Source organism: Sinocyclocheilus grahami, unplaced genomic scaffold (assembly GCF_001515645.1).
Source record: "Sinocyclocheilus grahami isolate Dianchi unplaced genomic scaffold, SAMN03320097.WGS_v1.1 scaffold327.1, whole genome shotgun sequence".
In the NCBI taxonomy this organism is placed as follows: Eukaryota; Metazoa; Chordata; class Actinopteri; order Cypriniformes; family Cyprinidae; genus Sinocyclocheilus; species Sinocyclocheilus grahami.
In genome coordinates this window covers 233,753-260,019 of record NW_015505506.1, presented here as the reverse complement: position 1 = coordinate 260,019, position 26,267 = coordinate 233,753, and the positions used below count along the sequence as shown (strand labels likewise).

Below are 26,267 nucleotides of genomic sequence, written 5' to 3'. Positions count from 1 at the left end.
CCACCACCGCCGGCCCAGGTTACCATCTAGAACCGGGAAAACACACTAGAGAGCCACCGCCGGCTTTACCAACAAGAGAACAACATGAGCAGCGAGGCCGAAACACAGCAGCAGCAGCAGCAGTCGCCGCCGCCGCCGCAGCCTGCCGCCGACACGGAGAGCCCATCCAGCCCGACAGCCGCAGCTACCGCGGAGGATAAGAAGGTCATCGGTAAGCCTGTCAGCGAAGCCTCAGTCCTCTCGGGCTGCGGACTCGTTCATTCAAAAGAATATATTTCTTTAATACGTCGGTGCTTTAAGGCCTAATACAATTTTAACCGAAACGTTAAAGGATTTTTCCGTTAGGGAAAGCGTGTGGCCTCACTGCGACTGTGTGTGTCGTTATTCAGCCACCAATTTAATATTACTACCGTATTCCCGTGGCTACCTGGCCAGTGTTTTTGTTACGGACTTGCTTTACTTCGTACATTGAAGGACTCGTACGTTAAGCTTCAGCCGTTAAACGGTCTCCGTCAGTTTAAATGTTCGCTCGCGCGCCGCGTTCCATCAAACCGCCACGACGCGTGCTCGAGTCCGAGGCCTGCTTCAGGCAACACGAGTCCCGCTCACCGCGCTTCTCACTCCGGAGAGCCGCTAGCGTTATCCACTGCCCATACACCCACGATACGACTACTATATTATATCAGTATATGTATGTTGACTGTTTAGGCCGTCGATGTTTACGGTCCGTGAAACGGATCCTTGAGCTTGGCCCTGATCGTGATATGATGACCCAGATTAGCCATTCGACTGAAACACGTACACCGTACCAGTATACGAGTCCCGCTGTCCGGGTCCGTGAGGACCGCGTCGGGCTGAGTCGGCATCGATTATTGCGACGGCCGTGTTCTTGGGGAAAGCGCATATGAGCCAGACCAAAGCCTCTCTCCCTTTGTTCGAGCGGGGCGTTAGACGCGTCGCGCATACGTGTCCTTATTAACGCCATCGACGCCGTCTCCTGGAGATCTCCTCAGCCAGCAGGCGATTTAAAGTAACTTACAGATTTCGTAACACTCGTATAGATCAGGATCGTCTGCCTCTTTCTCGCGACCCCACATATAAAATGTCCGCCGTGGTGTTTGGATGATGGACGCCTCTTTTGTCTTATCCGCTGCTGCAAGCTCCGAGCGCTTCGGACGTTTAGCCACGCATACTAATCACCCGTCAGTCGCGATCTGAAGGAGAATATATCTTCTCGTAGTGCTTGTTTGTGTCGAGTAGTGAAGATGGAGAATCTAGACAGTTTGGCTCCGATCCGGCCACATGGCTGATGCTAGTGTGCTAACTGCAGTTAGCATCTCAACAGCATCACTTCCTACTTCACCACCACACTCGGCAAATGCGTGTGCGCACTAATAAACTACAGCCTAAACGAGATTTGTAACCAACACCAGGCCATCTTTCACCCCAAGAACTAGTTTTATATTTTCAAACCCATTTTCTGTTTTTTTTTTTCTTAAACTTATTATTATTATTATCAGTGGTGATTCTTATTACTGTAATACAGTAACTTTTTAATGGTAATGAATAATTGGGGGAAGTGTGGTTGATTGTCATGAAGATGCTGTCACAAAACATATATATATATATATCTCTATCTATCTATCTCTATCTATCTATCTTCATGACAATCAACCACACTTCCCCCAATTATTCATTCTCATTTATATATACATACATATATACACACACCATTTTTTGGCTACAGCTTTTTTTTTAACCAGGAGTTTTCAATCTTTTAGATGTAACTGATCCCCAAAAATGATCATGTGTAAAATATATTTGGAAACTACTTGGTCTGTTATGTTACATTTTATTTAATTGCATTTTTCTCCTCACTATAGTACTTTACTGTACTTTTTTTTGCTTAAGTATTATTGTTTGAATATTTATAATCAAGTAATTTATTTTATACAAGTTATACTTATAACACAAAAAAAAAAAAAATATATATATATATATATATATATATATAACCAGGAGTTTTCAATCTTTTAGATGTAACTGATCCCCAAAAATGATCATGTGTAAAATATATTTGGAAACTACTTGGTCTGTTATGTTACATTTTATTTAATTGCATTTTTCTCCTCACTATAGTACTTTACTGTACTTTTTTTGCTTAAGTATTATTGTTTGAATATTTATAATCAAGTAATTTATTTTATACAAGTTATACTTATAACACAAAAAAAAAATATATATATATATATATAAAAACACTGTTTTTCTCTAAACGCTCCCTTGCAGCCCCCTGGGGTTTCAGTTGAAAACCCCAGTCTTAAAGTATAGTTCACCCAAAATGTAAATTGTCATCATTTACTCATCCTCAAGCTGATCCAACCCTGTATGAGTTTCTTTCTTCTGTTGAACACAAAAGAAGGTATTTTGAAAAATGCAGGTAGCAATGCAGTTGCTGGTAGGCATCGTTTTCCATATTTTCTTTTCATACTGTGGAAGACGATGCCTACCAGCAACTGCATTGTTACCTGCATTCTTCAAAATACCTTCTTTTGTGAGAAGAAAGAAACTCATACAGGTTTGGAACAACTAGAGGATGAGTCAAAGATGACAGAATTTACGTTTTTGGGTGAACTATACTTTTAAACCCTGTGTTATGTCTTGGATTATATTTGTTGTCTTCATTCTGTATTTAAGATGACATGGATGGGGGTTGATGATGGGAATTCTGTGGGTCAGGGACTTCCATGGGGATGGAGGCTCTTCTGATAAGAGCAGCTGCCTTTGCATCAGTCTATTAAAGGGATAGTTCACCCAAAAATGAAAATTCTGTCATCATTTACTCACCCTCAAGTAGTTCTAAACCTGTATGAATGTCTTTGTTCTGCAGAACACAAAGGAAGATATTCTGAAGAACGTGGGAAACGGAGCAGTTCTGGGGCACCATTGACTTCCATAGTATTTTTTTCTCCTACTATGGAAGTCAATGGTGCCCCAAAACAGCCTGGTTACAAACTTTCTTCAAAATATCTCCCTTTGTGTTCGGCAGAACAAAGAAATGTATACGGGTTTGGAACTACTTGAGGGTGAGTAAATGACAGAATTTTCATTTTTGAGTGAACTATCCCTTTAAAAGCACCACAGTTGGAGGTTATAAATAGAAGACATAAAATTAACTCAACTTGCCAAGGATTGGCTTTTAAATGGCTTTGCTAGTTTAATGCCTCTTTCTCTCAATAGTTGTAGCTTTACTTAAAGACACTTATAAAGGAATATCATACAATCTTTGTGTGGTTTTAAACTCTTATCTTTTCTCTTTAAAGCAACAAAAGTCCTGGGGACAGTGAAATGGTTCAATGTGAGGAACGGCTACGGTTTCATCAACAGGTAAATAACATTCTCTAAAGACTCTCTCTGATATGATATGTGGGTCAGGGAACATCCGCAATCCTATTACAGCCTTTATGTGCTTACAAAGCCAGACTTGACTTGCACTAGCATGCTACTATTTATTCAAATATTTAACTTGCTGTTCAACTCTTCATGCTTGTTTATTCTCCATCTGTTCTCAATTATTAACATTTCACTCTCTGAACTTTTGCAGGAATGACACAAAGGAAGATGTCTTTGTGCACCAGGTAATTATTTGCTTTAATTGTCACCATGTTGGCATGCCAAAACCAATTTTGTGAGGGGGGGGGATGTGTTTTTTTGACTGCTTGTGCTTTGTATCCAGACCGCCATCAAGAAGAACAACCCAAGGAAATATCTTCGTAGCGTCGGGGACGGAGAGACAGTGGAGTTTGATGTCGTAGAAGGGGAGAAGGTGGGCTTGAGTTTTTGTTGTTTAGAGTTTGACTAAAACCGTACAGATGAGCCTCATGAGTGTGGAACTAGTGTTAAAAAAAAAAGTATTTTCTTTGTTCCATCCACAATAAGAAGCTTTAATGGATACCATGTATTATTTTTGTTTATTTTTAATGTACTACCAGTCAAAAGTTTGGACATCTTTAAAGCTTTTGACTTAAATGCTTGACTTGTGTACACACATTGTCTGAATTTCTTCAGAATCTTGATTTAATGTTTTGGACCTCAAGTGTCCATCGTACATGTGAACTCCTTATGAATTTTCTTGAATAAGCAGAATGTGACCTATATTGGCGTTACTTTATATTTGTTTGGTCACTACATAATTTGAATATTTCTGTTTATTTTATAATTAGACTTTAATCTCAAATAGGCTAAGCATTAATAAAAATGATCATAGATTTGACTGATAATGTGTAGTTAGGGCTATTTATTGGGTGTTGCTTCCTTAAAAGTGCTAAAAAAAAAAAGATCCAGAGTAAAAATAGTTGAATTCCTTACATAAACTGCATTAAAGGAATATTGATTAAATATCATATTTCTGCCCAGACTACTGTACAGCAGCCTTTTTTTCTAAATGACTTCCAGGAAATTCCTCCATTCTGCATCCATTATCAAAAGGAAATGTGTGTGCCTATTGAGTTAGGAGATATTCGATATACACTTTGTCTTCATTCTTTCAGGGTGCCGAGGCAGCCAATGTTACTGGCCCGGGTGGCATTCCTGTGCAGGGCAGTAAGTATGCGGCTGACAGGAACCGATACAGGCGGTACCCACGCAGGAGGGCCCCCCCTCGTGACTACCAGGAGAACTATCAGAGCGACGGAGAGACACGGGAGAAGGGGGAAGAGGAAGAAAACTCCCCCGAGGGTGAGATGCAGCAACAGCAGCGTAGACCCACTTACCCTGGCAGACGGCGCTACCCACCATACTTTGTGCAGAGGCGTTACAGCAGACGCCCCCCATACTCCAACACACCCCAGAGAGGAGAAATGACAGAGGTAGGCTGACGAATCTGAATCCATAAATTAAATACAACATTATATAGTATTTTGAAACCAAATGTATGTTGTTAGAAGCTTTTTGCCTGAGATATGCTCTTCTTGGCTTCTAGGGTGGGGAAGGTGATGAAAACCAAGGCGGTCCAGACCAGGGCAACAAACCAATGAGGCAGAACTACTACAGAGGCTTCCGAGCAAGGTTCAGAGCAAGGTTTGCATGTCGTATTTGCAGACGTGAGGCAGTTAGGGTCGAGCGAGATTTCAAGTATTCACAATATTTGCAATCGAGTAATATTGTGAATACCTTTTAGTTTGGCTGCCAAATCTCCTAAATTAGGGTTCCTCAAATCTGGCCCTGGAAAGGCCACTGCCCCTAAAACTTTAGCTCCAACCCTAATCAAACACACTTGAGAAAGCTAGTCAAGGTCTTCAGAGTTACTGGGAAAACTTCAAGTAGGTGAGTTTGATCAGGGTTTGAGCTAAACTCAGGACTGGATTTGAGGAACTCCGTCCTAAATGCTGTAATTTCCGTAAGAAAATGTAGTTGGTCAATGTTTGCTCAAGTCTGCATGGCATTTTGCATATTAAAATGTTTTTGTAACAACAGCAGTACACATTTTTGTACATCAATACAATAATGTGATAAAATCATGGTGCTTTAATCAAGGTGTTTTACATGAATACGGTGTCTTTTTTTTTTTTTTTTTTTTTTTTTTTTTTTTTTGCTAAGTTCTAGTCCCTTTAACAGCTGGTTCTTTGATTTGACGTTCCACTGAGAGCTTGATGGACCGTCTACAGCAGGGGTCCGCAAACTCAGTCCTGGAGGGCCGGTGTCCTGCAGAGTTTAGTTCCAACCCTATTTAAACACCTGTACCAGCTAATCTAGCTTTTACTAGGTAAACTTCAAACTTCCATGCAGGTGTGTTGAGGCAAGTTGGAGCTAAACTCTGCAGGACACCGGCCCTCCAGGACCGAGTTTGGTGACCCCTGCTCTAGAGCATCTTGCTGTTTGAAGCCGTTTCTCTTATTTGATCCTTTAGATTTGTTGGATATTTTAAGCTTTGCGAGCAATTCATCAGAGTACACGGTTCCTAACATCACTGTGTGTCTATCCAGCAGGGGACCCCCACGTCCCCGGCCGGTGCGGGAAGGGGAGGAGGATGATAAGGAGAACCAGGGCGAGGGTGGGCAGAACCAGGAACCCCGTCAGCGCCGCTACCGCCGCAACTTCAACTACCGCCGCAGACGGCCCCAGACAAGCAAGCCTCAGGACGGCAAGGACAGCAAGGCAGCTGACGCATCAGCCGACAAATCAGCCGCTCCCGAAGCCGAACAGGGCGGAGCGGATTAACTGCCACCGGCTTGAACATCTGGACCATCCGGCCGGGTGGGTGCTGCTGTCATTGCATGTGAATGATTTCACAATGACTTGCTTATCAAGTATATTGTGTTTTTGACAGTAGCGTGCTTTCTTAGAAAACCAATCATGAGTCAGTCCTGTAGATATTTTCTTAGTCTTTAGGCTTTTTTTTTTTTGTTAAATCTCATGAAACCTTTGCAGAGCACATCCAGGTCACATTTGACACCCAAAACAAAATGTTGAATTATATTATTTGCTTTAAGAAAATAAAGCCTATTTGTTGAAGCATTAAGATTTATTTCACTTTGCCATAATTTTCATAATTAAGCATATATTCACCGTGGAATTCCTATTACTTTGTGTAAAATCATTTATAAAGTATTTATACATCACGGCAATGTTGTTGGTTTTTTTTCTTTTCGTGCCGCTTCCAAAATTTATTGTAATTTTATTGTAACAGTGCAAAATTGTCATAAATGTACTTTAAAAGAATTGAACATTTGTAACACAAAAATAGTAAAATTTTTATGCCCTTTTGGGTGAGCTATGACTTGGATGTTTTCATGAAGTTTGCTTTATATTAGATTTGTGGTGTTTTATCAGCACATAATTGTGTGTCCGTAGAATGGGAGGGGATGGTCTCTGTAGATAATGGATGTTTCCGCTTCAGTTTGCACTTTTCATTGATGAAAGGCTAGATGATAATGCAGTGGATTTGATTTAGCAGACCGTCTGCTCTGGTCTGGCACACTCTTGTGCTTATGCTACTGATTGATAGATTTTAGAAGCGGTTTTAAGCATGCTAACCTCTTTTTGTTTTGTTTGTTTGTTTGCATTTGCAGTTTTGTCAAGAAGAAACATCAAAGATCTGAGCAATAAGAAACAGATATGACTTCGATCGTGTAAGCTTGCAAAATGCATTTCGACCAGATTACCACCAATTGCCTGCAGACTCTATGCAGACCTATTTTCTTTTTCCATTGTTTTTATGTGACAGCTAAAAGTTTTGGGGAAACGGCAGATGTTTTTCTAAATCGGTCTTAAGTTTTTACACCAAATGGTTTTTAAAAGTAATTTGATATCTGGTCAGTTTGACATTTTTAAATAACTTTTTATGTATCCAAACATGAATTTTAACAAAGGCAAGCTGAAATAAAAACCAGAAACAGTTCCTCTTGTATGAGTGGTGTTTGCTGTGAACTAACAGTTCATATGGTCTGCAGAAAGTTTTGTAATTCACATTACTAGCGCTTGTTTAAAATCACTAGTATCTCTCTGTAAACTGAGTGTCCTTCAGTGTCCGAAGTACAGTATGTTCAGTGGAGTGAGACAGTCCGCTCAGACGTTGGTCTCCTTGCGCAGTCGCTCCATACGCTGTATATTGTTCTCCATGGCGGTGCGGTTTGTGATCTGAGTGGCACAGCTGGCAGGAAACCAGCCCCTGTCGCCATCTCTCATCCGCTCTCCATGACACCAGCCTATGGCAAGACAGGGACTTACACACTGACCCAATTCTTCAATATTTACATGCATTCATTTAGTTAATGCCTATCCAGAGCAACTTGCAAACAAGAAAGTGTTGTGAGAGCTGTCACGGTCTTCAGAACACAATTTAAGATATTTAACGTAGAGTCTGAGCGGTCCTCACACAGATAGCATTCATGTTATAGAGCAGTATGTCTGAATTCATAGTATTCATAAAACGGTAGTTAACAAAAGTACCCGAATGACCAACTATTTCCAGCAATATTCTGAAGTACACATTTAATGGACACTTTACTATTCCACGGGAGAGGGTTTGTGAATAGCGGAGAAGTGTCACAACTGATGCTGTTGGGTTGCATTACAATGAGAACATGACAGATGTATTATATCCAGATTATACACATTCATACTATGAAGGATATATATATTTTTTTTATTCAGTCAAAAGAAGTACCTACTCTGAGAGTGAGATTCTGGGTACAGCCATACTAGTTATTCTGGAGGTTTAAACTGGTTTGTAATCATTTCAATCACACCATTTCAGAAATGTACAAAGAAAGCTTCCATATTTACCTTCCACTTCCTGTGAAACGATTACCAATTCTGCCTGCTGCAGGCTCAGCTCATCGAGTGCTTTTGGCATATAGGCTTTGGTAGCTTCATATTGAGGCAAGTCTTGGACGCCCAAACAAAATTAAGTGTTAGCAATAGCATGTTAAGATCTTATTGCTAAGTGGTTTCCGAGATGTGAATTGAAGTGCGCAAAATTTACGTTGCAAGGCTATTTTAATGACAAATGAATGGATCAGACTCACCATCATTAGCGATGCTCTTGGTTTTTTTTACATCCTGCAGTGCTGTGACCCATCGAGCTCTGTCCAGCCTAAAACATTTCAGAACAATAATCCATCAGAATCAAGGAAAATCCATCACTTACAACAGTAAATGTGGCAAAAACACTAAATACTAATCTAGCACTTAAAGGGACACTACACCCCAAAATGAACATTTTGTCAATCACTTACCTCCATGTCGTTCCAAACCCGTAAAAGCTTTGTTCGTCTTCAGAACACAATTTAAGATATTTTGGATGAAAACTGCCGAGTAACTTACACTGTCAAGGTCCAGAAAAGTATGAAAGACATCGTCAGAATAGTCCATCTGCCATCAGTGGTTCAACCCAAAGTTCGACACAAAGATAAGTTTTCTACGTGTATTTACGCTTTGATTTGAATGAAAACTGTGCAGCGCGGCTGAAACAGAAGAGTAAGTGATTAATGACAAAATTTTCATTTTGGGGTGGAGTAACCCTTTAAAGTGATATGTAAATCAGTCTTTTTCAATATAATGAAGTGGTTTACATGGTTTGCGGTACACGTGTCTTTTTGCTGTGAAATCTTTACTGATTACTGAAGCAAACGTACTAACTATATCTTTGGTAATATTTCAAGATGACTGAAGTGAAGCAAAAGTCACGTTAAAATGTATCAAATATAATACAGGCTTTTGAGGAACGTCTATTTGTTCATCTCCCAGTCATCAATGAATTATGTTCCCCCCTCAATAAAAACTACAGAGCATTGATCATGAAACCAAACATTTAAATATCATCTCGTACCAAGACAGGTGTATTTTTTTCTTTTTCATAATCTCCTATATCATAGTATATGAGCCATAAAAGCCTGATGTAGCAAATACTGATACTAGGGCTGCACAATTAATCGAATTTCTAATTGCAATTACAATTATGGATGCCCCAATTACGTAATCGTTCAAAGCGGCAATTAATCGTTTCAAACTCCACGTTATTCTGCACGCTTAAGATATGTTTTTTTCTTTCTACATGTTATCTTAAGGGTTTTTCCATTGTTTTAGTTTTAGTGTAACATTATAATACCATTCATATTTTTTCTTTTTTTATATAATTTAAAGAACCAATCCGATGTATATTTGACATTTTAGAAAAGCACTAAATGTTTTTCAGTTAGTGTTTTCAGCTTGTTTATTTTCATATAAAAATACGGCATGCAGTTGCATCAAACAATGGTATAAACCTCATTCAATGTAAATTGTGATAAATAATCGCAATTACAATTTCAAGGGAATAATTGACAATTAGGATTTTTGTCGTAATCGTGCAGCCCTAACTGTTACTAAACAAAAACACATACACAAAGCTTGTGTTTAAAAGAACAGATCCGCCTGCTAACAAACGGGTATTTCATGGCTATCTTACTTGCTTTCTGCCACGAGTATCTGTTCACTTCGGCCGTCGCTGTTGGGATTCATCAGCAGCTTCAGATTGAGTTTGGAGTCTGTCCGTTCCTCCTCCACCTCCACCTTGTCCACAGTGGCGTAGTCCAACACGACATAACTCTCCTCGCTAGATAAACAGAGTGTTATTGACACTATTAATATCACAGCTCAGACATCAGTTATGCAATATACTCATGAAATTAATCCAATGAAGTTTGCTCCCCACTGACTGGATACAGCAGTCAAGATGTCGGCTATGTACTTTCCTTTTTTTTTGTTTTATAGTGTATAGTGTATGAATACTGTACACTTGATGTAAATGTTCTGTATACCCAGAATACTCGGATGACCTACTACATTTGTCAAATCACTGTGTACTGTATCCTACAATGCAATAGGCTTGACTGTTGAACCGCAAGTACTATCAGCCATAATTTGTACTGTAATAAGTTAAATGCTAACACTTTACAATAAGGTCAGCTGTTGTGCAGTAAGAGACTGTACAGCATCACAGGTCTGACCTCTTTTTCTTGGTGACGATGAGCACATCATTGAAGAGGAACAGATAGTAGCTCTTATAGCTGAAAGCCTTCCTGAAAATGCTGAGATCGTCAGTGTACACCGCCAGCTCACCGCTCTTCTTCAGCCAGCGGGATGACGACACCAATGGGAAGGGCTAAAAACATACATAAACAAGTATTTAAATACAAACACAAAATGTTGAGAAATAATCCTTTCTAGCTTAATACACATCCCTGGTCTGTGCGTTTTTCCTTGCAATCGTCCATTAAAATATCTTGCTCTTATGTTTCACTCTTACCTGAACTCTTGACATCAGGCAACCACAACTAATGCAAGATAACGCAAATGCCAAAATAAAATGGAAAGTTTTTCAAATATCGTAGATGATTATGGTTAATAAATCGAAAAAAAATACGATTTATCTTGCAACCCTACACATTTCCATAATTGACTGTGTTGTTTTTCTGTCTATCACTGAGAAGCTGCTTTTGACACAATCTGTACTGTATAAAGCGCCATAGAAATAAAGGTAAATTGACTTGATCATAAAAAGTGTATATTTACATTCCAGCTTTTTGGAGTCATGTAAGAAATACTGCTGCTGCACATATAACATCCATGAAATAACCCCCATATAGCATACATGAATCACCTCATAGCAGATCTATACAGGTGGAGCTGGGGAAGGTGGAGGGTTTCTGAAGCAAGCTGCAACTGCTACAGCAAACAAAAGCCAGGTATTTGAATGTTGAGCAGCGAGCTCATTGACTACCGATACAGGAGAGAACCAATCAGCTGTGTCGCCAGGTCAGATTGAGTTAGACCTATCGGACTGCGCCATCTAGAGTTTCATGCCAGAACTCTGCATTTACTCACTAATTTAATAACTAATTTATCCACAGTAAATTCATTAAATCTTGAAATATTTATTTTCTTATGAATAAAATACCTAAAATCTAGGCCTCATCTGGGTCAGATATTGCAAACGGCGTTCTTTACATGCCTCTCAAATTCAAAGTAACGTTTATCAGCGACCTTTATCAACACGTACCTTGATTTTGCCAAACTCCATCTGTTTCTGGATGGTGTACATCTGCTCCGTCCGCTCCATCCTCCGCGCTCCATCATTACAGTGCTTCACCAGCTGACAGGAGTAAAGGGAGAAAACATTTAGAATGGCTGTGAAAAACTGCGTTTGTGCTACTAAAACATTTCTGAATAATAATATAATATACAGTATGTACATTGCAATCACTTGTGTGTACTGTGGCTTCTACAGAAGCGTATATCATTCCTTAACCTCAGGTTTTGTTGAACTGAAATAGTGGTGCACCACAAAACACTTTGTTACTGATCTTGCAGAAACCAACCTACTCGTCAAGTAACCATCAACACAACCAGATCAACTAGTTTTGAAAAGGTGTCCTTTTATGATGTATAGGGAGTAGCAGCGTACCTTACTGATAGCTTTAAAAGCCCAACAGGCAGCAAAGTATTCAGCGGTCTCTTTAGGGGTCTTCTGACAGATGGTCTGTGTCGATGTGGAAAGACAAAATATAAAACACAATTTCAGTACAAAGTTTCAGTGCAAGATCTACCGGTTTAGAAGCAATCGAACACACCTGAACCAGCTAGTCAAGATCTTTAGGTTCAGTGGAAAATTACAGGCAAGTGTGTCACCAGTCACTGTAATTACCAGTTGAGCCTCAGATTCCTAACTAGCCTATTTATTTTCTATTGGATTGCATATTAAACAATCGTTATATTTCTCTTCGATATTCACTTGTATATTAACCTGATGCCGACACAAGCTGATGCTCCTAGTACTTTTGCATTTATTTTTGTTAATACAGTTTAAGTTGTAATTATGAATGTTGGCTGTATAGTTATTACGCAATAATGCTTGCAATGCAAAAATATTTAACCAGTTTAACGAAGGCTTTGACAAAATCATTCTCTGTGGCGAAATGTGAATGACAAAATACATAAGGCACACCTCACTTCTAAAACGTCAGCAGAAAAATGCATTCATAAAATCATGCTTCCGTAAATTGTCGAATAATTTCCACAAAACAATAGTTTATAAACCATTTCTTCAGGTACACTACCCATCTAAAGTCTCTAATGCTTTCAAGTCTGCGTTTATTTGATCAAAAATACAGTTAAATAACATTTTGAAATGTTATTACATTTTAAAATAACTTTTAGTTATCGGTCATAACTTCAGTGTCACACGATCCTTCAGAAATCATTCTAATATGCTAATTTGCCGCTCAGTTTTGGCGCTAGTTTATCATGACAAATTACTGGTGTTCAATTCTTAATAATGGTTCTTATTATTAACATTGTTGAAAACAGTTCTTACTACGCATTTCTGTGGAAACTGTGATACATTTTTTCATCAGGATTCTCCGATGAATTTGAAATAGACATATTTTGTAGCATTATATAGCATAATGTGTTGACCCTCATGTTTGATCAATTTATTCAAAGTCCCTTTAAGACAAGTCATGTCACTCGGCGGCCATCTTTGAAACGCCTCTCGGGCATGCAAGCATAGATATGTATAGACGCCCCATTTGACAGCTTCAGGCACGTAGATGCGGCCGCCATCTTGGAACGGTCAACTTGACGTCATTCACCATACTGTAGGGTCTCACAGAGCCGGTGAGCAGTTCTGTGCAGGGGCCAGTTGCATAAACTTAGCCACCATGTTAAGACTGTCTTAAGAACTAGTTTGACCAACTAGCAGTTGCCAAGGGGTAATCAGTCTTTTTCAATATAAATAAGACCAATCTACCTTTTTATAATTGAATTAAAAAAGTATATGACCAGTCTTGAAGAAAAAAATTAGATGACTAACTTTTTAAGACTAGTCTAAACAGTTTATGCAAAGGGCCCCAGGATTGTGGCATCTTTCGAATATTCAGTGATTATTATGATTATTATTATCAAGTTGACCGTTACAATATGGCAGACGGCTCACGTACAGCGGCCCATAGAAACAGTCGCTAATGAGGCATCGACCTATACATGTCTGTGTTCTATATAGTCTTTGATTTATTACATTCTTGCTGAATAAAAGTATTAAATTAAAAAAATGGTTTCCTCAAAAATATTAAGCGGCACAACGGTTTTCAACATTGTTAATAATAAGAACAATGATTAATAATTGGCCATCAATAAGAATTCAAATCAGCATATTAGAACAAGGATCACGTGACACTGAAGACGACTGGAGTAATTATGCTGAAAATTCAGCTTTGATCACAGCAATAAATTACATCTTAAAGCAAAATAGAAAACAGTTCTTTTAAATTGTCATAATATTTCACAGTATTGCGGTCTCCACTATTATGACCAAATAAATAAATGCAACCTCAATGAGCATAAAATACTTCTTTCAAATAAATAAATTAAAAAAAATTCATGGTAGTGGTAGTGGTAGTGTTTACTAGCTATAATTTTCATTCCAATTTCCAAACTCCCAAAAGAACTTAAAGGCAGCATTAAAGCAGAGGCAGGCCTGAACTCCAGGTTGGATGACTTAGATGCCCAATTTAAACCTGTGCTTATCAGGAGGTTTGTGTCTCTTACATCCAAAAGAAGTGGCAGACGAGTGATTCTCTGCATGGGTAAGATGAGGAAGGAGATCATGGGCAAACCTCCACACGCTTCACTGCCTTCAATCTGCTTCAGAGTTTCTCGAAACGCATTGTTACTTGACCTAAAACATAAAAACGAACCACAAGTCACATTAAATTCCTATTAACCAATCAAAACGGCTTTGTTAGCATCCGTTCATTATTTTAGATGGTACTGTGTGTAGCGGTGCTTACAGGAGTTTCTGGAGCGTTCTCTGCTGGAAGGTCTCATTGGAGCAGTACACAATGTACGGCTCGAAATGTTGAGTCGCATATTTATTCACTGTATCACTGATGTCCTTGATCACAGGGTGTTTTTGGTGACGCGTATCCAGATCCTCAAAAAACCTAAGAAACATTAGAGAGCATATGTGGTCATTTATGCCATTCTTTGTTGCAAACCATGTCTAAATAATTCCACATTTAAGAATAAAAACGTAATATGATCAATGCAGTGGAAATGTATTTGATTATTTCTTTTAGGCAGCTGACAAAAGGAAATACTAGGATGTAAACAGCGCCATCTGACTTGAACAGACCACCAGGGGGCGCAAAACCATCATGCAACTCTCTGCTGCTCACATCTTATTTAACAGTTTGGGGAAACTCTACAGCATTTTAAAATAAAAGGATGCATCATATCTCAAATTTTCTGGACTGTCACCCACCGTTACTGTGATTTTTGGTGACTTGGAGATTTCAATGAAATTTTGACCTCTAGAAAATGACACTGGTTTCAATTTCAGAAATCGGTTCACCTTAGTTTGAGAAGAATGGACCGCTGGTCAACTTTAACATCACATTTTCACAAATGACTTGCCTTTTTTTAAGTATGGCAAATACAAAGATTCACTTTAACCCCAGCCGTATGCAAGACTTTCTCCATAAGCTCCTATCAAACAGAAGGTTTCGAGTCTGTTATTTCCCAGCCCTAACGGCAACTCCCAGACTGGAAGGCCTCACTCCCACACTCCAGCTCATTTAGTGTGCTTGTTTCATAAACAAGACCAAACCGCATGACACGACATGTTCTGAAAGCTTTAGCATACATTAGAGCCACTATACGTCAGCCTATTTTAGAGCCACACCGCTTAGTGTCTCCAGAAGAACCACGCATCCACAGTTTCTGAGAAACGGGTATAAAGTGTCATTGTAAACGTGTGAAAGCCCCTGTTTTGAGAAACATGAATCCAGGCAGAGGCAAGCTGCTTAACCAGTTTAACCAGCTAGTCTGAACACGTCCAGCAGTCATCTGCTGAAAGCTCATGTGTGATCTTACATCCAGATTTTTCTTAAATCTGGCTCAGAAAGGAGCTGAACCCGTAATTCCACTATTAATGATACACTATTTAACAGTAGTTTTGTATCTACAGCTGTCATGCATGATATAGACTAGCACCCATCAAGCACCGAGTAAATATTGGCCAGTTGCAGTTTTGCCAAGTCCTGCAGATCTGGGCTTCTTTTATTCTGTTGCCACAGGTTGTTCTTTTAGTCCCCGGAATGAGATTTTGGAGCGATTTTGATAGCCAGTTTCCCCCAGAACGCGATTGGGGTAGTTTTGTTATGCAGACCTGGCAACCCTGGCCAGTTGTCTGATAACTTTGTTAGGAGCCACAACATGACACACGGTTTAACTTGCAACTTGTCTGACTCACAGATGAAAGTGACGTGCGCAAATCAAATTAAATCACTATAATTGAAATCTCTTGATTTGCATAAAAAACTTTAACTACTTTCTAATATCAGTAGTTTATCTACAAGGCTTTGCATTTAAGGGGCGGTCAGACTACATTTTGCATTCCATTCACTTCCATTCATATGTATGCACGTGCCGGAGACCAGAAACACAAACTTAATTTGCATTTCACTGCCTCCCAGAGTTCAAGTTTGGTGAATTCTGACCTGTGACCTGTGATTAATTGCAGTGTGAGCTCTTAGCGGAATTAAAAGAACACACATTTGTTTGTATCACTGCAGAAAGTGGAGTAGACTGTATCAAGGACCGTTGCGGTGCTCAAAGTCTTGTGTGACCACTTCTTAAGACACCATACTTAAAAAAATAACATTAATAATGATTTGATACATTCTGCATACGCACAGAAAGCTCCACTGTACGGATTTCTAAAAAAAAATTATAACAACATGCAAATTCATGCATGCCCCTCAAGTTGTTAAAGGGTTAGTTCACCCAAAAATTAAAATTAGCCCATAAATTACTCACCCTCAAGTCATCCTAGGTGTATATGACTTTATTATTTCAGACAAATCCAGTCGGAGTTATATAAAAAATTGTCTTTGATCTTTCAAGCTGTTTAATGCCACTCAGCGGGTGTTGCATGCATCAGTCCAAAAGAAGTTAAATAAAAAGCGCCCATCCATAAAAAAAGTGTCTAGCATTGGGTGAACAAAGGCTTTCTGTAGCGAATCGATGTGTATTTGTAAGAAAAATATCCATATTCAAAACATAATAATCACTTTAATGTAGCTTGCACCAACAGTTGTACACAGAAGCAGCTCCGGGCAGATGACGTATGAGGTCAGCGTTGCGCATGCGCCGCTCAGAAGTGACGAACGCGGAAGCGCAGAGGAGAGATCAAAACAAAACAACGGTCACTAATTAGAAGTACAAAATGAAGATTTGTAAAGAAGAATGTTGGAGGATTTCGATATAAGCCAAGAGGAGACTTTTGATCCTGTAAACAAACGTTGGTTTTCTTGAGACTCACCGGCGCATGTGCAACGCTGACCTCATACGTCATCCTCCCGGAGCTGCTTCTGTGTACAACTGTTGGCACTAGCTAGATTAAAGTGAATATATTACGTTTTGAATATGGATATTTTTCTTACAAAACGCATCGATTCGCTACAGGAGGCCTTTGTTCACCCCCAGAGCCGTGTGAGACACTTTTCTTTAATGAATGGGTGCTTTTTATTTCACTTCTTTTGGACTGATGCATGCAACACCCGCTGAGTGCCATGAAACAGCTTGAAAGATCAAAGACAATTTTTAATATAACTCCGACTGGATTCATCTGAAAGAAGAAAGTCTTATACACCTAGGATGCCTTGAGGGTGAGTAATTCATGGGCTAATTTTCATTTTTGGGTGAACTAACCCTTTAATTAAATATTTAGGCAAATTAGACTTTTTTTCATCTATCAATAAGTTACACTCTGCTTGCCATATTTTACAATGTTTACATCCATTTCCCAGAATTTCAACAGAAATGTGCATAACCAATCCTTTTCATTCATTAACTTTACATAGTGTGTGTGTGCGGCCTCCCCACTTCTGAAAACCCACTAAAATATATTTTCTAGATTTCATTTTTTAATGGATGGCATATCATGATCCTTATTAGAATTTATAACAAAAGAAGATCTTTGTACTGTTTGATCCATATTAAAATGTAGAGCATAAGTGAATGTTTGTACCGTTTGCTGACGTCCTGGATGACGGATATGTTGGAGAACAGATGATGGTGTTCTGTTGTTGTCATGGTCTTTTTCAAATCTGCACTGTCCTTAAAATGAGACACCAGGATGCTTAAACTGTGCAGGTAGGAATATTCTGACGTGATGATTTCAAAGATGGCCTGCAAAGCAAAAAAAAAAAACAGAGATACAATGTGACTTGTGGAGTATCAAACAGGTAAAACAACTGAATGTGTTTCTTTTCCAACAATGTTTTTTTTTTTTTTCAAATGCATAGTGACATGTAGAAGTGATCTGAACTTGTTACAGAGAAACCCTCGTGTTGCTTGAGCCCAACTGATGGACTGACATCATGAACTAATCATGAAATAATGCAACCAAAACACTAATCTGAAAAAAAAAAAACTTTAATGTGACATCAAGAACTATGTAACAACCAAATAACTCTTAAAAGACCAAGATGAAGAAAACATTGCCTTACTAGTCAATGGTAGGCCAAGAGTTAAGAATGTGATAGTTCTTTTAGAGGTGCTTGCTTAGGCAAGCATTACCATTTCTCAAACAAAGTTAGTTATTTAAACAATTAATCTTTGGCACTCATCCGGTTCCACCCCATTTGCGCTTAAATGCACCTCAGGTCATGTGGCTTAAGGAGAAGTGTGCCATTACTTTTCTAAGTGTCAGACTTGTAATCTTCACCCAGTGGACAATGAAAGCACACAGACTTACAGGACGACTCGAACCATATGTTAAGACCACAATATCACATACAGTATATCTATAACAACTATCAGAGATCTGGCGCACTTCTCTTTTTCTCTCCTGAAAAGACCTTTTGCTTCAGGAAATAATTTATTGTAAGACATGGAAGTTACTGACACAAACAAGCTTTAGGAACGAATGTGCTTTCCATGAAAATCCACAATGCAGCCTCATTTAAAGCAGCAGGTGGACCAAATGATCAGCTAAGAGTCAGACGTGTGGGTGTGTCTGGGTGTGAGTGTGCACAAAGTGAACTTTAGTATTTACACAGCCGTTTGAGTGCGCTCATATCAACACTACAGCCCTCTGACAATGACTAAATGAAAGGACTTCATTTACTCGTGCGATAACGTCTTGTTGCATTAGATCAGCTTTTCTCAACTCAGGCATGATTCCTGAAGTGCACATTTTTACTGTACAATTCAGGTTTGAACACACATGAACCGGCGATTAGCTCATTAGAAGAGCGCTCCAGGAACTGAGTGCGTCAAATGGGTCTCCAGGAATATGATTAAGAAACACTGCACTGAACAGCAACACATCAAAGCTAGTGTCACGTGCAAATTGAGAACTATGAGCTATGTGACAAGAACTAATTTTAAATGTTTATTGAATGCATGCTAGTTCACACTAGCAGTGTAACCACAGGTGCAGCTCATCACATTAACTATAAACACATGATACTAATGTTTGATAGGCAAAGTATCAAAATTCCTTCAAATATCAATATATATTTAGCATTTGAAAACTAACTAATCAATTGAGAGTGCGTCAAATAAAGCAAACATCCAAAATGTGCTATGTTGGGTCTCCAGGAATATGATTAAGAAACACTGCACTGAACAGCAACACATCAAAGCTAGTGTCACGTGCAAATTGAGAACTATGAGCTGTGACAAGAACTAATTTTAAATGTTTATTGAATGCATGCTAGTTCACACTAGCAGTGTAACCACAGGTGCAGCTCATCACATTAACTATAAACACATGATACTAATGTTTGATAGGCAAAGTATCAAAATTCCTTCAAATATCAATATATATTTAGCATTTGAAAACTAACTAATCAATTGAGAGAGAGAGAGAGTAATATTGTGAAATATTATAATATTTTTTTACAATAACTTTTCTATTTGAATATATTTAAAAAATATAATTTGTTCCTGTTACGGCAAAGCTGAATTTTCAGCATCATTACTCCAGTTTTCAGTGTCACGTGATCCTTCAGAAATCATTCTAATATGCTGCTAATAACCATTATTAATAAGTGAGCCCCAAATCAACATATTTAAATTATTTGACCTTTACCATCACATAAATAAACAAAATTTTTAAATATTAAACAGAATATTAAATATTAAAATATAAAAGTTGTTTTAAAATTATAATTATATTTCGCAATATTACAGTTTTTTGATAAATAAATCTTAAAAAGACCTGAATTATTCCAAATGTTTGACCAGTAGTGTATGTTATGTACATGTGTGTGTGTGTGTGTGTGTGTGTGTGTGAGTGTGTGAGAGAGAGAGTGTGTGTGTATGTGAGAGAGTGTGTGAGAGTGAGTGTGTGTGTGTGTGTGTGTGTGTGTGTGAGAGAGGGAGAGAGAGTGTGTGTGTGTGTGTGTGTGAGAGAGAGAGTGCATGCATGTGTGTGTGTGTGTGTGTGTGACACTGTGAGTGTATGTGTGTATGTTATGTACATACGTGTGTGTGTGTGTGTGTGAGAGAGAGTGTGTGTTTTTGTGACATATGAAGACACAAATTTGTATAATGGCATGGGTATGACATAGGTATTACAAGGAGAAGGTGACTTTACCTTACCCCATGTCTCCATTTTTCAAAATGCTAATAAATCATACAGAGTGAGTTTTTTTGAGAAAGTAAAAATGCAGAAAGTTTCCTGTAAGAGGTAGGGTTAGGTGTAGGGTTGGTGCAGGGCAATGGCACATACAGTTTGTACAATATAAAAAACATTACTCCTATGGAATGTCCCCACAATTCACAAAAACAAACATGTGAGTGTGTGTGTGTAAATGTGAGTGTGTGTGTGTGTGTGTGTGAGTGTGTGTGTGTGTGTAAATGTGAGTGAGTGTGTGTATGTGTGTGTGTGTGTGTGTGTGTGTGTGTGTGTGTGTGTGTAACAAGTTAACATGCTAATAGACTCACTTCTTGTCTTTTGCGTTCTTCAGGGGAGATGAGATCTAAAATGCCCAAATCCTTAACCTACGTTTGAAATAAGACAATAAATGTACTTATTAGGAATCAATAACACGTTTATAAATATAATATTTTTTTTTTAAATGTTTTTTTTTTTTTTACATTTAAATCAATAATTTAATGTAATACATGCACTGCATTTATGTCCTAAGTGGAATCAATTCATTAAATTGGTTAAGTCTCTAAATGTCGATGGGAGTATTTCACAGCTCTCAGAGGTTTCAACCACAGCTTGATCTCAAGCGAGTGGCCCTTCAGCAGGGATTTGGTCCTCATCACCTTTGGCAGTTGACTCCATGTCATGTACGCTGCTCTGTAGTTCTTCACCACGATGCCCTGATCCTCCTCCGGCGGCTCGGTCGGTGAGAACTCATCGTCCTCTGTGCTCAGGCTGCTGGAGTTCAGGCCTCGCTCCTTGATCTCCTGATAAAACCGCGGCTCTGTAAGAAGACGACAGACAACTTTCAACCAGCTGTAGTTTATATAATATCAGTTTTGGACCTTAAAGGCTCTACAACGATCTTTGAGGGGAAAAACATTCCATCTTATTACTGTACCCAAAAATCTAATTAGATTCAAACTGACATTTACAATAAGGTTCCATTTGTTAATTACATTAGTTATCATGAACTGCAACAGCGAAAAATACTTCTAAAGCATTTATATTTTAAACTTTTATTAATACATTACTCAAATCAAAAGTTGCAGTTAAAATAAAATGTAATGGACCCGAGTTAACATGAACTAACAATGTATTTTTTAATGTTTATTTAATTTAAAATACTTATTTAATGGATCAACTAACTAATAGGACTTAGAAGTATTACTATTGCATGTATAGTTTTCTGAGGATATACAGTTCATCAAGTCACTTGGAAAGTTCATAACGCTATCAGCTTGGATGGATGGATGAATACTATATGGTATACGATATTATGCATTTAAACTAAAAATTTTAGGAACAGTGTTGAATATCAAACCATCTTTAAATGAACCAGTTTCCTTCCTGTTCCTGATCCTCCCCAATGTTTTCTGTGAGGAAACACAGCATAAATACATCTTACAATGTGATATTACAATGGACTTTATCTCTGCAGGCTGAAAAAAGCTTCTTTGATAGGTGACAACTTGAGAAAAACAGATGCCATCCAACATAAACATACCATGAGGTTGCAAAAAATGATTCTGATTGTTTGAATATGGTTGAGAATATTTGAATAGTTTTGCATTTACTGAAAGAACAGTATGGAGCTGACAGGAACGCTGAGGGAGAGATATTGGGAATAGGGCCGGGACACGATGCAGGCCTGAACTGAACCAGTGTCACTCACACCAACAGCTTAAACGTCTCATATGTGCTACACACTCCAGCATTCATTTATGAGTATGTCATGAATCAAAGTCCCACTTGAAATACTAAAGAAACTGCAATGCAAAATAATCAATCAAATATTTAGTCAATTCGTCTATGAACATATTATTGATGGCCTGATATATAAAAACATGCTTTAAAACGATAACAAACAAATCACAACATATTTTACATTGCAAAAGTGTTGTATACAACAAAGTCTGATTTTTAACAAAATCTTGATAATTCAACAAACTACATTAATTTAAAATGCTGCTGTCATAAAAGATTTTGTTGACATAATACATGTATGTGTACTGTGTTTATTTATTATGTATTTATAAATACACACACATACAGTAAACATTTTGAAAATATTTGTATATATATATATATATTAGTGCTGTCAAATGATTAATCGCATCCAAAATAAGTTTTTGTTTACAAAATATATGTATATTTATTATGTATATATAAATACACACACATACAGTAAATATTTAAAAAATATTTACATGTATATATTTATATTCTTATATTTGATATTATACATAAATATATTGAACATATAAACATAGCATATTTTTCTTAAATATATACATGCATGTGTTTGTATTTATATATACATAATAAATATACACAGTATACACTCGTATATTATGTGAACAAAAACTTTTATTTTGGATGCGATTAATCGCGATTAATCATTTGACAGCACTAATATAAAAGTACTCTGGTGGTTTAATAACACAACACTTGCCTTGCGTCCAGATTTCTGTGCTTGCTTTTGGTTGCCTGCCTTCTCTTCGCTGAGGGGTGCCAGCGCTTCTGTTTGGAGTTCGCTCGGCAAAGCGTCAAGATTCAGACTAGTGACGGCAGCACGATACGATTTATTCCTGCGATTTCTCCTCATCGAAATCCCATCGCCCAAATCACTGTCATAGTCCTCCCAGGAGAGGTCTGTGGGCTGCAGGCTGACGGGAAGGGTCACCACGGTGGTGTGGTGGCGGTTTCTTGGGCGGCTGCTCACAGCCAGGTTCTTGGGGATGAGCTGGCAAGCGCCCTGCCTGCGAGCTGCTTCACTCTGGGTGCTGAGCACTACAGTTCTCTGCTCATCCTCTGGGGAATCCACTCTGGACAGGTTAATGCTCGAGGAAGAACGTCCAGGCGGCTGCTCCAGCTGAAGCACCGAGCTGAAGCGGCTCTCCGGAAGAAGGAGAGACTGGTTCCCTGTGGAGTCATGGAGGTTTCTGTGGGACATGGCGCCTTCACCGGGATTCCTGATCGGCTGCTGGAAAGCGTTTGTCACTAGAAGAACATCAGGTTGGGGTCACCAGCACACCACAACACTAACCTGTTACAACAGAGATGGGTGGAGAGACGGACTACTCAGCTGCAATTCTGACTGAATGTCATTTGAAATCATAAGGGTGGAAGTCTTTTCATTGTAAACAGATCTCAACAGAAGACAAAAGGCAGGTTAAGTGCACTGGAGGCGAACAAAGCATTGAAGAAACTATTCACCACCTCTTTCGACTCATCAACAAAGTACTCAATGAAGCCTAAGGAAAAGTTATTATGTTCTAGACTTTGCTAGTATAATGAAATTATCACCTAAAGATAATGAAACAACATGTCCGGCTCACATTTCACTCCAAAATCAAAAGAATCCAATATTGCATAAAGACAAAAAAAAATAACCATAAGTTGTTTTTGTATTGGGTGTTAAAAATAAAATACTTTTGGGTTTAGTAATTCCATTATTCCCAATAGGGATTGTTATTAGATTATCATTACTGTAATTCTTTATTGTACTGCACTTTTTTTCAATTCAAATCTGTATGTTCTGTATGTTGCAAGATGTAAAAGTAAATAATAAAATAGGAGTGCACACCATTTTTTTCTTTTGAAACTCAAATCAGAATAAAATATAAACTCCATCATAAATACTACTACACTCTAAAAATGCTGGGTTGTTTCAAACCAATTTTGGGTGAAATATGGACTAACCCAACTGTTGGGTTAAATTTTGGTTACATTTTTAAATTAACTTTTTAACCCAACAGTTGGGTTAGTCCATATTTGACCCAAAATTGGTTTGAAACAACCCAGCATTTTTTTAGAGTGCATAATCAACTGAAAACTATATATTAAGTCACATTTATTTAGATAACCCTTCATATAACACAGATTGTTTCAAAGCAGCTTTACATTAATAAACGGGAAAATAACACTTAATGCTATCAAATTCGTAAATTATGAAACAAACTCAATTTTAGCTGTTAAGCAGAAGATAATCATTATTCAGCTCAATTTAGTTCAATATTGTTTCAAATCAGTTCTATATCTGTCAGTGTTGCAAAGTTAATCAATTATGAATAAGCTACAAGCAGCTCTACAGGAGGCAACAGGTTATTAACTGTCTTTTTAAAATAATTATTAATGCATAAATAATATAAGAATATATATATATATATATATATATATATATATATATATTTTTTTTTTTGCATGCAGCTCCATCTGTTTTAATACTAATTTTATAATTTTTATCAGCATTGCCTCATCAGGATACTGCCACTGCCGCTAATAATACTGCCTGTTATTATTCCGGGAACCCAATCTCACATCTGTCTGGAATGTCCCTTGATCACGGAAACAGGTGCACACATTCACGAATCACGTTTAGTTTCGTATAATACTCACATAATTATTCCAAACAAACAAAAAAAATATGCCAGTTGGGCATGAGTTAATTCACTCTAAAAAACAACCTTTATTTCTAAGAGTGCAGACAGATGTGACAATACATTACTGTAGATTTCCGCACATTACAGGAGTCAAAACATACACTCTATAAAATGCTGGGTTGTTTCAACCCAACTTTGGGTCAAATATGGACTAACCCAACTTTTGGGTTAAAATGAAATGTAAAAATGTAACCCAACGGTTGGGTTAGTCCATATTTGACCCAAAGTTGGGTTGAAACAACCCAGCATTTTTTAGAGTGTATAGCCTACATTTACAGTTTATTATAAATCCATGCTATCATATTTAAAATAATAATAATAGAAGTCCAAGAGGATAATCCACTAGTCTGAACTGTAATTCAGAGCCGTTTTATTTTCTTGACAGAACTGATAACACTTGCAGGAACATTTTAACCTATAACTGATGCTAGTTATCTGGATAAACAACTCACTGTAGCTGCATTTCACGCCCAGATGAACTAGATAACTAGATACTCTTAGTCCGTTTAAAGGTCATACATAAATACAGGATTGACTTACCCGGCTAATATGATTCTGAAAATGAGCAGATGTCAGATTTCTCTGCACGGATCCTGAACATACTCTATGTTCAGCAGAACTTCACCGAATTCCTGCAGCTACACCTGTGCATCGCGCGCACCGCGTCACTCAGGTGAGCCGAGCCGAGCCACACCCACCGGAGCTCGCGCGTTCACTTCCTCAAAATCTCACCCAATCTCGCAAACGTTTGTATTTCTTTACATACTAATGAGATGACATTCATTTGTGCACTTACGGTCACATAGAAGAAGTGGAGGTGTTTAATTCGTTTCTTTCTTTTTAATCTGCTGGTTTTCAAGGACTGCGCCACCTGCTGGTAAAGTGAGTCACTACATGAAGCTGATTGAGCTTGAAGTTGATTCTTCTGATGAAGTCAGTGTAGTTTTAATACTTTTAATGTTTCAGTATGATGCGAGATTAACTTTCTCCTAAACTACTGTCGATAATAGGAATATTTATGAGTACACATTGACAAATTCAATTCACTTCTACTTCTATTCAGTGTTGGGGAAAGTTACTTTTAAAAGTAATGCACTACAATATTGCGTTACTCCATAAAAAAGTAACGAATTACGTTACTTGGTTACTTTTTTATGGAAAGTAATGCGTTACGTTACTTTTGCGCTAATTTTTAAATCTGGACAGGGCTTGCTTGTTTGTTTTTAAAATAAAAAACTTCTATTTTTGGCAAATATAAAAGCCTTTTCACACCAAAAGTGAAATGAATAAGCCTCAGGCTGAAGGGAAAGTAAAGTTACGTCCGTACAGTAGAATGCAGAAGAAGACATTTCAACACACTTCAGCAATAAACAAAGACACATATGTTCGTCTAGAGTAATTTGTGCTGATTAGTACGCTTGAACTGAATCATCGAAGGTCCAATGAATGACAGACAAATTACATTGATATGCATGTGTAAATATGCACACACATATACTTTCTCACACATACGCACACACACATACAGATTCACGTCCGGCACTTTTCTGATGTCTAGTTACTCTAAACACATTAACAGTAAAGAGCAAGCTACAGTTGCCAAGCGGGAAAGAAAA

At 38.0% G+C, this 26,267-nt stretch overlaps 2 protein-coding genes across 5 annotated transcripts; one reads left to right on the top strand and one right to left on the bottom strand.

Moving 5' to 3' along the window:
- On the top strand, positions 1-7,371 carry LOC107602459 (nuclease-sensitive element-binding protein 1-like). Of its 4 annotated transcripts, none has more exons than XM_016294960.1 (8): positions 1-211; positions 3,324-3,387; positions 3,605-3,638; positions 3,737-3,826; positions 4,551-4,868; positions 4,982-5,067; positions 5,988-6,255; positions 7,071-7,371. In XM_016294960.1, exons 1-7 carry the CDS (start codon positions 85-87, stop codon positions 6,217-6,219), a joined length of 951 nt encoding a protein of 316 aa, XP_016150446.1. In that variant the 5' UTR covers positions 1-84; the 3' UTR covers positions 6,220-6,255; positions 7,071-7,371. The 4 variants fall into 4 exon arrangements, with proteins under 4 accessions (XP_016150446.1, XP_016150445.1, XP_016150444.1 ...); XM_016294959.1 differs by having other exon boundaries at positions 5,985-6,255; XM_016294958.1 differs by having other exon boundaries at positions 4,982-5,079.
- Positions 7,220-25,398, bottom strand: LOC107602457 (rho guanine nucleotide exchange factor 16-like). Its single transcript, XM_016294954.1, has 15 exons — positions 25,192-25,398; positions 22,662-23,255; positions 21,531-21,582; positions 20,830-20,990; positions 20,500-20,556; positions 17,573-17,733; positions 14,331-14,483; positions 14,089-14,218; positions 11,948-12,022; positions 11,543-11,635; positions 10,491-10,645; positions 9,950-10,096; positions 8,529-8,596; positions 8,287-8,388; positions 7,220-7,706 (listed from the first exon to the last, which is right to left on the bottom strand). The coding sequence occupies exons 2-15, from the start codon at positions 23,160-23,162 to the stop codon at positions 7,567-7,569; spliced, it is 1,995 nt and encodes a 664-aa protein (XP_016150440.1). The 5' UTR covers positions 23,163-23,255; positions 25,192-25,398; the 3' UTR covers positions 7,220-7,566.
- Between the last annotated feature and the right edge of the window lie 869 nt (positions 25,399-26,267).

Bases quoted from the DNA above. Each gene is read 5' to 3' on its own strand.
- LOC107602459 (XM_016294957.1), top strand. From the start codon at position 85: ATGAGCAGCGAGGCCGAAACACAGCAGCAGCAGCAGCAGTCGCCGCCG. The intron at 3,639-3,736 runs GTAATTATTTGC...CTTTGTATCCAG, and splicing joins AAGATGTCTTTGTGCACCAG to ACCGCCATCAAGAAGAACAA. The intron at 3,827-4,550 runs GTGGGCTTGAGT...TCATTCTTTCAG, and splicing joins ATGTCGTAGAAGGGGAGAAG to GGTGCCGAGGCAGCCAATGT.
- LOC107602457 (XM_016294954.1), bottom strand. From the start codon at position 23,162: ATGTCCCACAGAAACCTCCATGACTCCACAGGGAACCAGTCTCTCCTT. The intron at 17,734-20,499 runs GTGAGTCTATTA...TTTGCTTTGCAG, and splicing joins AAGAACGCAAAAGACAAGAA to GCCATCTTTGAAATCATCAC. The intron at 8,389-8,528 runs GTGAGTCTGATC...TGGGCGTCCAAG, and splicing joins CAAGAGCATCGCTAATGATG to ACTTGCCTCAATATGAAGCT.